The 12,061-nt window shown below is 36.2% G+C and overlaps 1 protein-coding gene across 1 annotated transcript in view; it reads left to right on the top strand.

Moving 5' to 3' along the window:
• The window catches only part of TBC1D1 (TBC1 domain family member 1), a 252,928-nt gene that overhangs the window by 223,741 nt on the left and 17,126 nt on the right, over window positions 1-12,061 (top strand). Inside the window, exon 15 of the mRNA XM_074231584.1 lies at window positions 8,637-8,806. Coding sequence (XP_074087685.1) covers window positions 8,637-8,806 — 170 coding nt within the window. The remainder of the gene's footprint in view (window positions 1-8,636; window positions 8,807-12,061) is intronic.

The following is a 12,061-nucleotide window of genomic DNA, read 5'->3' as shown; positions in this document are numbered from 1 at the left end:
GGGTTGAACTAATGACCTCGAAGGTCCCTTCCAGCGCTGTCTGTGATACTCTAATCCTTTGTTCACTTTGCTTCAGTTTTCTCCTTGACTTTTTGTTGTATTTTTCAAAGTCAATTCAGCTCCTGATGTAGTGCCTTAATAAATTGTGGGCACTTGGTCAGTGAGGAGAAGAGCAAGGATCTGTTGCTAGTTTGAAAACAGTTCACACGTTGGATTCCTCTGCCTGTCAAGACAATCCAACAAAAGAGGGCTTTGACCTTTCCTGAACTGAAAGGGTTCCAAGGGCTTGGAGAGGTCCGTCTGTGCCTCCTGGCCTCCTGGACCTGATTAGCTTTCAGGGAAAAAAATTTGCCCTTAATCGATATGAAGTATATGCAAAAAGCTTTATAATAAAACAGATATCTGCCAGAGAAGTGCCAGACCCGTTTTCAGCATTGGATTGCGTCGTGGATAGCCGAGTAGCCTACCAAATCTGTCATAAAGGTTCTTAAGTCTAATTCCTTGATCTTAAAAAAAAAAATTGTTTTATTTCTTTAAAACGGATGTCTTTTCTAACCCCATGCATTTTATTTAATGCATTTTAAAACATCGTTCTAATGAGATGCTTTTAGGCTTCACTAGACTGCCAACAGGGTCCATGACTCCTGTTCTATCTGGGCTAGGTCATGGTGGTGTGGGAAGTCTGTGATCTAGTCACTGGTGGGTCTTGGAGTGATCCCTCCATTGAGGGTTGCTTTAAGTCTGCATTCAGTGGGTTATTTTCTGATCCATTAAAGCCATGATTTTATCACCAGGATGTGTGAACTCGGGGCCAGGGTGGGGCAGGATCGTGTTGAGCTATCACATTACAAAAAGCTCTCCTTTTTACTCAGTCTCTCCCAACCTCCAGCACCTAAGAGCAGTCACTCCTCTTCTAAAGCAGGTCGGGTAACAGGTAGGCTCTCCCCAACCACTTATTTACTTAACTTGGGCAGAGGCTTAGGAAACAATGTTGATTCTATTCCAGGGTTGTGGATGGCTTGACTTTCCATCTCCGAGCCTGCCATTTAGATGCTGTACTCCCCTGGCCTGTAGTCCGCTTCATTACAAGACTTAAGGACTGGATAAGCTCTTAAAACAAATGGGCCTTTGTTAACAATTCACTGTTTTATATGGGAGTAAATGATTTCTGAGGCACGCAGTAGGCTTGGCTCAGTCTGTCATCAGAATAGGATAGGTCACCTTGGATTAACGGATGCTTCCTCAAGGGGCAGCAGCTCACGTTCACTCCAGGTCATCATGTGGAACGTGTCCTGACTCTCATTCAGCAACCTCTCCTGGTCCCTTGCAGGCTTAGCAGCCTCCTTCCATCTTTGGAGCAATAGAACAGATGTTGTTGCTGTTGCCCCTATAGTGCCCCTTGTCCTGTCAAGGAATTTGAAGAATTAGAGCCCACTTGCTCATCATAGTATCTCTCATTTATGTAGTGATTTTTTTTGGGGGGGGGAGCTGCAAAGAACTTATACAGTATGTCTCATGGATTCCCTCCAGCGACCCTGAGAAGTGGCTGTTTTTATTATCACCATTTCACAGATGATGAAACAGAGACCCAGGGAGGTTGTGATTTACCCAGAATTATCCGAGGCAGGATTTGAGTCTACCTCCACCTGAGTCCAAATCCACTGCCCTTTGTGTTAAACCTCCCCTACCTTATGATGATTGGTGCTGGACTGTAAAATTTATGATTAATTATATAGCTCTTAAAGTTTAAAAGGGCACTGAGACTTTCGGGACATGTATAATATGCACCATCAAAGAGAGGAGAGAGACAAATGAAAGTCATTGCTTAAAAACCTTAAGATTTGTAGAGACTTTAAATATGGAAAATGACGATCCTTGGCTCAAGTTATGTATTTTTGATGCAGAGACCATTTTCCAAAATCTTGATTCACCCAATTGTTGCTATTGTTATTTTTATCCTTTGTCCTATTCCCACTGGTTACTGAAACAAATGTGATTGTGTCCCAGATGTAGGATCCATTGGGGGGGGGGATTGAAGTGGTAAGAGAAGTAAAACAGAAATGTACTCTTTTGCGAAGTGAGTCAGCTGAATTCAGGGTCATCACTTTAATTTCATGTTTGATAAAAGCGAATGTTGGTCTGTAGGTGTTTTAAAAGAAGAAAAGCAAAAAGATGGAAAGAAAATCCTGTTGAAAGAGAATTTCCCTTAATAACCAAAAGCTTGTCCTATCTGAACATCGCTTCCATGTGAATACTTATTCTGTTTCAATAGTGGTTTCCAAATGCTTGAAATTAGAATTTTCAAATAGAGTAATTGGGGACTTCTTTTTTTCTTTGCAAGGCAGTGGGGTTAAGTGGCTTGCCCAAGGCCACAGAACTAGGTAATTATTAAGTGTCTGAGGCTGGATTTGAACTCAGGTCCTCCTGACTCCAGGGTCATCACCTAACTGCTCCAGGAGGATTTATTTTTTAATAGTGAGAAGGAAAAAGAATTCAACTCCATTTATAAATATCAAGATTTCATATTAAGGGAACTATTTGTGGAGTAATTTAAATTTGCTTGGGAGTCCCAAGAAAAATTTTCAAAGATATTCTCCATCAACTTTAAGCATCACAGCTTCTTCTTAGGTGTTGATAGATTATACGATCATAAATTTAGAAGTGAAGACCTTAGAAGTCATCAAAGACCAACAGACAGGACAACTGGGATCCTAGAATAACTTAAAAAACTTACCCAGTGGCAAGTGTGGGGAACCCAGGCCCCCTGACTCCAGAACTAGTTCTATACCTTATTAGACATGCCTGGTTTTCACAAATGAAGAAAGCTATTTTGGCCCATTTTCAGAAAAGTTAATTTTTTTTTTTTAGCAGTTGTGATAGCCTGACATTTTCTTGGGTGTCCTGCTGTCAGTTTTGGTATCCTCAGGCCCACTAAGTCCAAAGATGGACCAAAATGATTGCCTCTGTTTTCATTCCCATTTGAGACAGACTCTGTAGATGTCCTTTGTACTTTTAGGACCTCCATAATCTGAGAGGGTGGAGGGAAGGAAAGGAAGAAAGAAAGGAAATATTGAGTATAAACTAGGGCACTAAGAAAAAAGTCTATCCCTATCCCTTATGGAATTTCTACCAGTAAACTCAACTATGATTGCACTGCTTATTCCTCTCTACGTTTTTCTGAACTGAAACTATAGTTGGTAGTTTTATTTTTTCAATTAGTAAGAATTTATTTTACCTCCATTCTCCCTGATGGGGGTAAAAAAGACTAGAAAATCAAAATTTTAGAACAAATATGTACAATCAAGCAAAACACTTTGGCCATTTTAAAAAATATATCTTATCCTACATCTTGGACCTATCATTTCTCTGTCAGGAGCCGTAGATAGCATACTTCATTATTACCCCCTTTGGAATTGCAATCAGAGTTTTTTAATATTTAGAAGTTGTTTGTCTTGAAAATTTTGATTCTGTTCATTTAACCCTGTATCATGTGATATTTCTCTTTTCTTCAGGTATAATAATATCCCATTACATTAATATACTATAATAGTTTTAGTAATTTCCCATTGGATGAACATCTTTGTTTCCAGTTCATTGCTTCTACAAAAAGAGCTTCTATAAATGTTTTTGTATATACAAGTTTTTTTTTTCCTTTTGTCTCTTTGGAGCATAGGCCAAACAAACAGTGGTATGGGTCAATGAATATCTGTTTATCTTTTTAATGAATTTCTGGGGCATGGTTACACATAGTTTTCCATTTATCTATCTATCCTTTTCCTGACTTTCTAGAGCTTAGTTGCAAATTGCTTTCCAGAATGATCAAACCAATTCACAGCTCTTCCAATGCACTCACATTTCTGGAAAATATGGTTCTTGTCCAAATATCAGGATATATAATGGTTGTATCATTCTAGAGCATTTTACATGTATGTGTGTATGGACATACACACACACACACACACACACACACACATATATATATATATATATATATATATATATATATATATATATATGTATGTATAACATACACACAGTAGTAAGACCATATGCTAACTCAGTTGAACTTGAACCTTTGGTTCAGACCTCACCATTGCATAGCATGTTCAGTAGTTTGTAATTAAGACTAATTATGTCTTCACAGAGATGATGAAATAGTTGACATGTTCTAATACTTCTTGGATAGTTTTCATTTAAAATCTTGACTTTCCTTAATCAAAATAAATCCTGACGTGGAAGCCACACCTTAAGGAAGGACTAATCTTGTAACACCTAAGCCCAGTGCTTTCCATCTGTCTGTGTCATCCCCATTCCCACCCCAAAATGACTGCTCCCTTTTCACACTGTCTATAAAATAGGCTGTACGTATAATTTTTAGATTGTTTTTTATTCAAGTAAAATTAAGAATTTATTGCTATTTTTATAACAACATATAAAGGTAATTATTGAGTTATCTATGACTGTCCTTGAGTTATTTAATTTTGTAAAAACAGTTGCTATTTTAAGAACGGCTTATTATACTTACCAAAGTTGAATGACATCAAAAAAATCCATATATTTTTGGTTTTTACTATTATTTAAGATTATTTAACATCAAGATCATATGCCATATTCACATATAGCAAGCAGCATGACACAGCCCAACTGTGTCATTAGCCCACAATAATTGGGGGAAATGGCAGATTATGCCTATCTCAGACTTCAACACATACACTGACTCAAATTTGATCCTTGTTTGTTCATATATTGCATTAAAAATTGCACTGTCTTAATGTTAAATGGGAGTGAATTCACCATGTTAGTCTCATTTTGGGGGGCTTTGATTTGGACTTTGTTTTCCTTGAACAAAGTCAGTAAATATGCTAATTTGGTCTGTTTTGGTGTGTGTGTGTGTGTGTGCATGTGTAAATATATATATATTTACACACACACATATACACATGCACACACACACACTAATTTGGTGTGATTCCTTTCGTGTATATTTATGTGGGAAGTGATTCTTGAAAATATCCAATAATTTTGGCCATTGTTCCACATTCCCCAAGAGAATCTGCCCTGCTGAGGAAGCAGACCCTACTATTTGGATAACTCTCCTTTAGCCATCATAGAAAACTTATTTCTAAATTGACTGGGCCTTTGACCAGAAGAGGGTTCTTAACCTAGGGTCCACAAACTTCTTTGGGAAAATAGATTTCTGAGGATCTATAGCTTTATTTTAACTACCTTTGGTTTCCTTAATAATTGTATTTTATTTTATTTTATGCATTTAAAAACATTATTTGGAGAAGCTGGTCATAACTTTCATCAGACTGCTGGGGGTTGGGGGGAAGAAGCAAAAAAAGACTAAGCATGTGTATAACCTATATCCAATTGCTTACCATCTCAGGTAGGTTGGGGGGAGAAGAAGGGATAGAATTTGGAACTCAAAGCTTAAGAAGAAACAGTAAATGTTAAAAGTTGTTTTTACATGTAATTGAGGAAAAAATAGAATATTATTATTATCTTTTAAAGATTTTAAAAAATTAAGAACCCCTGCATTAGGATGTTGTTTATATTCTTCTTTTCTCCTTCCAGAGAGGACATGTCTAAATACATTAACCCCAAAGACTTATGCTCTCCAGATAAGCAATAAGAATCAATAGTACTTTCTTCAGGTTTTTCATTTCCTAAATGTATCTGCTATCATCTTAGATCTATAGAATTTGTTGTGTACCAGCTCCAGAGTTCTCTTTTGTTTAGCATAGTTTATGGAGAGATTTTATAGCAAAGTAATAGTAAGCTGGGGGGGGGGGGAGTAATGGGAGGGGGAGGTAGGGGCAATATATGATTGCACTGATCTAGCTTCTACCCCTATCTCAGTAGCAGACTTTCATGGGTCTTCTCCATTTGCTCTCATCATCAGTCATCCATGGACATCTATGGACTTTAGGGATAGGGAACATTAGAAGGTCTCCAGAGGAGTTCTCTAGGGATCCATGTCTAACATTTTTTATCACTTGCCTAAAGACTCTTTAGATTTGCAGAATACACAAAAATAACTGAAAGTGGATGATAGAGTACAAACCTATAAAGATCATGACAGACTTAGAACATAGGACTGGATGCAGTATGATGAAATTTTGTACCAAATTTTACTTTGGGTTATAGAATGCCCATATACAAGATAGAGGAATGTGGTTAGAGAGTAGTTTGTCTGAAACAGAGCCAGAGTTGGTGGTGGACCACAAGCTCAGTATGAGTTGGCAATGTAATGCATAAGCTAGAGCAGCTAATGTAATTTTAGTTGCATTATAAGGAGCATAGCTTCTGCTCCCACTGGACCTCACTCTTGATTGTTGTGTTCAATTTTGGACAATGTAGTTAAGAAAGACACTAATGGAGAGTGAAGGCCCTCAATTCTGTCATTAAAAGATTGGTTGAAGGAGGAAGAGAAGACTTGGGATGAATGTGATAGCTGGCAGCTGATATTTGACCGAACTAGATCTTTTTCTATTTGGTCAAAGTGGGTAGAACTAGGACTAGAAGCAGTGGGTGCAGTATAAAAACAGACCAAATTAGGCCCATGATTAGGAAAAAAATTCTCCCAAAGTGGAATGGACTGCTTAGATCCCCCTCCTTGGAAGTCTTCATGAAGAGAGTAGATAATCACTTGTCAGATATATAGGGTTATAGTGGTAAGGGGAGGGTCGAGGTGGAGGGGGAATTTGGAGATTCCTTTCATTTGGCCATTGAGGTTTCTTCCAGCCATTGAATTCTCTGATTCTCATTTGAAATCTGATTTCACTCTTCCAAATTACCCTTTCTTGGGTTAGCAACCCAAGTCTTTTCATATTCTAGATAATTTACCTTTTTTGTTTCACCTCTTCTGTATGATTCTCCTAGGTTTTTGAAGTCCATGGGATAAGCCATTTGGATCCACATCGGTCTTTCTTGACTTGTCATAATAATGAACTCAATTTGTCCAGTGCTTCTCCCAGCCTGGCTCTCAGGCTCCAACTTAACAGTAATTAAAATGAAGGTCATCTAAATAAAGGTTACCTTTTCCATGAACAATTCAAAATTGTAGTTCCCTAGAATTCCCTTGGGACATATATTCAAGATGGTAGAACTTTACTAAACAGCCAGTTTACTTTTCCTTATCTTTCTGTGCCTTGGAAATTCAATAGCATTTGCCTCCTGGGTCCAACACTGAAAGTAAAAGTTGTCTAGAAGACCCTTCAGAGTGTCTTGAATTCATGATGTGGTCCACTAGTCAGTGAGATGCCACAGAAATTAGAGAAATTCAGTTTGACAGAAGAGATTTTAAAGCTAAACTTAGAAACTAAGAAAGCATCTTTTGCAGTCTATTCCTTTCGGTTAACAGGAAACCCATAATTTAAAAAAAAAAGCAAAACAAAACCCTGTAGTTATATCCTGACCAAGAGGACATGGATGTTAAACATGAATAGATCTATAGAACTTTGCTTTCATAGTTCTGCCTTGTGGGCTTTACCAAAAAAACAAGAACAACAAAAAAACTCAGGTTTTACCAACATTGTATCATTTCTTTTTTTCCATCCTTACTTTATAAAATAAATGCAGGGCATAAACATTATTCCAGAGTAAGCCCAAAATTACATTCTGACTGATGTTCTTTTGTACCCAGAGCACCAAATCTCAAAAAAAAAAAACAAACTTAAAGGTATTTTTTAATAACCTTTCATTAATTTCTTTTTTTTAATAAACTCATATTTCTTCATGTGTTCCTTAATTTTTCCTTTCCCCCTGACCTATCTCTTATAATTAAAAAACTAAGCAAAAAAAAAAGCAAAACTAAGAAACAAGTTGAAAATTCTAACATTATATGCTGTGGTCCACATCTAGAATGATTTTTCTTCCCTGCTCATTAAAATCTTGTCTCAGGCACTTAACTACCTGGCTGTGTTACCTTGGGCAAATAACTTAACCCTATTGCCTTGTTAAAAAAAAAAAAAACTTTGAAGTATTCATTTTGATTTTTATTGTTGTTAGGTTTCCCCCATTTTATGTGTGTGTGTGTGTGTGTGTGTGTGTGTGTGTGTGTGTGTGTAGTTTTCCTGGTTCTGTTTACTTCACTTTGAATCAATTCATATGCCTTCACATGCTTTCATTAAGTTCAAGCAGCACAATTTGTTTGTTCGTTTCCCAGTTAGTAGGTGTCTACTTTGTTTTTAGTTCTTTGCTACCACAAATAGTAGTGGTATACTTACTCAAAGCAAACAACAGTAGTACATATAAATATATTTATATATACTATAAATATATAACATTTAGGTATACATATGTGTTTTGACGAATATTAGGCCTTTGTTTATTGTCATTTACTTCCTTAAGGCATATGTAAATCTTAAAATTAATTAGTATTTATCTTTCTGTTTGTAAATCATCTCACATTATTTTTCCTAAAATATGTTAAAATGGAAAAAAAGTTAAAAACATTAGGGCTGTAAAATACAGACAGCTAGATCAAATGTACCTTTTAGCTAAGAAAAAAAACAACCAACTTCTGTAATTCTGTAATGTATAAATGAATGTCTACTTTGGATAAAGAAATGGTATGTTATTTCATCAGAAGCTGCTTTGGTTTAACTTTCTCCTTTTCTGTGTTTTCCCAGATATGATCTTTCTTCAGGGATCAGAGGTCATATTTAAAGTGGCTTTAAGTCTTCTAGGAAGCCATAAACCCTTGATTCTGCAACATGAAAACTTAGAAACCATAGTAGATTTTATTAAAAATACACTACCAAATCTGGGCTTGGTGCAAATGGAAAAGACCATAAATCAGGTATGACTGAATGTGGGTATTCACAAAATTCAAGTGAGACTTGGATGTATCCTAAACAATAACTTCTGTGTTATCAAGAAGGTGATCCTGGGGAGCAGGATCTTTCACAACCATTTATCCTACCCAATACTTTATACTTAGTAAGTGATTGTTAACTATTTGTCAGCCAATAACAATAAATTCATTGGTAAACATCACCAATAGTAAAATGTTTATGATGCTTAAATATAAAAACTAATGCACATTTTAGCAGTCTTTAAGATTTAGAATGCTTAATCCTAACATTTTGCTCTTCTGAAATATATAGATGTATTAACCAAGGTTTTTCATGTGGCTTTTATTAATATTTTGATTGTAGAGGGATGTTAATTCATTTCCTTCCACTGTTTTAATGCTGTGTTGAATATAATGCACATTACACAAGTATATGATTGGGAGGGGAAATATAATGTCTAAATGTGGATGGGAGGGGGGAAGCAATCTTTTTAGAATTCAGTTCTTCACCTTTTAATTCTAGCTTTAGAAAGAGATTTAGATTTAGAATTTGAAAAATGTAATGTTATTTCCTAAACATTTGATTGACTAAATTTTAAAATTAGGACCAATGAGTAAGTTTCAAGGAGGCAGATTTTGTTTGGTTCAATAGAAAAAGTTAATTCCCCAAATGGCAGACCCAGAGAGTTGGATAGGACTTCAGAGACCAAGAATCTCCAAATGCATAACTAAACTGGCTATTGCAATAAATGACTTCATTTCTCATCCATCCATGCCTTTATGCCTTGCCTAGAATTTTTATTTATCATCTACTTGGTTTTTCCCTAAGATAAGTTACTAGACCAAATCCTTTTAAGTGTATATAGTTCTGATTTGGAGTATTAGTATATTAGTACAAATTAAAAAGTAAAGTTTTTTTAAAAAATAGATATTCTGGGGCAGCTAGGTGGCGCAGTGGATAGAGCACCGGCCCTGGAGTCAGGAGTACCTGAGTTCAAATGTGACCTCAGACACTTAATAATTACCTAGCTGTGTGACCCTGGGCAAGCCACTTAACCCTGTTTGCCTTGAAAAAAACTAAAAAAAAAAAAGATTTTCTTCTTTATTTTTTTTGGCAAGGCAGTGGGGTTAAGTGACTTTCCCAAGGTCATACAGCTAGGTAATTATTAAGAGTCTGAGGTCAAATTTGAACTCGGGTCCTCCTGACTGCAAGATCGGTGCTCTGTCCACTGCATCACCTAGCTGCCCCCCCAAAATAGATTTTCTTAATGATTTTTGTTTTTATATCACCTATATTTCCCCTTAAATTTGTTCTCTACTTCCTCATACCCCCAAAATAATTTGTTTAAAGAAAGAGAAAGAAGTAGGAAAAAAATTCTATAAAATTGAGATACTTCCTAAAAAAAAAATCTGATATTACATGCAGTGCTTCATACCTATAGTTCTTTAACTCTTCAGAGGAGCAGGAGAGAGAGAAATATCTTCTTACAGGGTCATTTTTCATAATTTAGCAACTTTCAGTTTCATTATGTGCCTCATTTTCTTGACCCTGTTTCCTTCACTTTGCATCAGTTCATCTTTCCAACATCCTTGAAATTTTTAACCCATTAACCAGTTAACAAAGGAGAGATGGTTTGGAAATTGTTGTCAGACATATATAGCCAGAAAAGTAAGAGGGTCAGGCATTTAACAAGAATGAACTTGGTAGCCTATTCTTCATCGATATTTTCATCAATGTCAGTTGAGCTAGAGGAAGGTCCTCAGGGTCAACTACTTGCAGAGGAAGTAGGATGGGCATATAGACAAGTGTCCCACAGGATGAGGTGTGAATGGATCATGTGCCATCAAAAGGAATATACCCACTTAATGAAATCATGGATCCAGTGAAGTTTGGAAGAACAATATTTTGGAGTGCTTTCATCGAGCCTTTGAGGGATGTAGATTTCTTCTATCTCTTGTGAACCAAGAACTCTGCTGCTAAAAGTTATAGGTTTTTGGAAAGAAAACTAATAAGATTCACAATAAAGAAAAAAGAGATACTAAAGATTTGAAACAGAAGAGTTTCTCCTCCTTGCTCTTTCTTCTTCTTCTCCTTCGCCCCTTCTGTTGATCTTGCCTCTCCTCTCTGGGCTTTCTTTGAAATATCTCTCAGTTCTGCTTCCTTCTTGCTAGAAGCTCCTCCATCTCCAGTGATACTCAACCTTTTGAAGTTCATTTATTTCATGTAGCCAGCAAGTAACAATAGGGAATAAACTGGAAAAATTCCTTCAAATCCAGTATCTCTTGGCTTCAGGCAATCGAGTAGAACAGAGAAACCAAAAAAAAAAAAAAAAGGAAAAACTCATAGGTAGCTCTGCTAAAAGCATTGTATTGTTTTCATTTGTTGTATTTATTTCCTTAAGTGGTGAAGTGTGAAAACAGAGCCAACATGACCTTAGAAAAGTAGGGAATGTTGTTATAAATTAACCCATTGAAAAATTATGGTAATTTGTTGAACCTATTTAGCAGTTCTCCATTTGCTAGAATATTTATTGATTAAATATTAGATGAACCAATCCACAGTATATTTCTTTTTGCATTTTTTTCCTTTCCTTTATCATAAGACAGAGTAGTATATTAGAAAGAATTCAATCGAGAATCAGAAGACATGGATTAAAGCACTGCTTCAGATACTTTCTAGTTATGTGACAACAATGTCACTATTCTACTCTGTGCCTCAGAGAAATTGATGCCTGCACCTAAAATACTTAATTCACAGGATTGTTGTGAAACTCTGGGCAAAGTGCCTTGTAAGCCTTCAAGTACTACAAATAATGTTGTTTTCCTGTCTTTTAGCCATTTTACCTATCTCTAAATGTGTGTCCCTTTTTCTTTTTGCTTAAACAGACTTTTGCTTCTGTTGTATTCCTTTCCTTTATTTGTCCTCATTTATGCTAATATATAAGTCATGAGGAAGAAAACTATGAACTCTTAGTCACAAGCACCACAACCTAGAGACCAGTGATGATTCTTTTTTTCCTTCCCTCAAATTCTACAAACCCCTGTGGTATTACTAGCTGCTATTCAAAGGGAATCATAACAAAACCGGTACTAAGAAATAGAGATGAGAACAGCGGAATAGAATAGGTAGAGAAGAACAGTAGACAATGACTCTAGTAATCCACTGTTTGATAAAGATTCCAAAGATTCCAGCTTCTCAGGGAAGGACTCACTCTTTAACAAAAACTTTTGGGAAAACTGGGAAATAGTATGGCAGAAACT

This window comes from Macrotis lagotis, chromosome 3 (genome assembly GCF_037893015.1).
Source record: "Macrotis lagotis isolate mMagLag1 chromosome 3, bilby.v1.9.chrom.fasta, whole genome shotgun sequence".
In the NCBI taxonomy this organism is placed as follows: Eukaryota; Metazoa; Chordata; class Mammalia; order Peramelemorphia; family Peramelidae; genus Macrotis; species Macrotis lagotis.
This window is presented reverse-complemented; position numbering and strand designations above follow the sequence as displayed.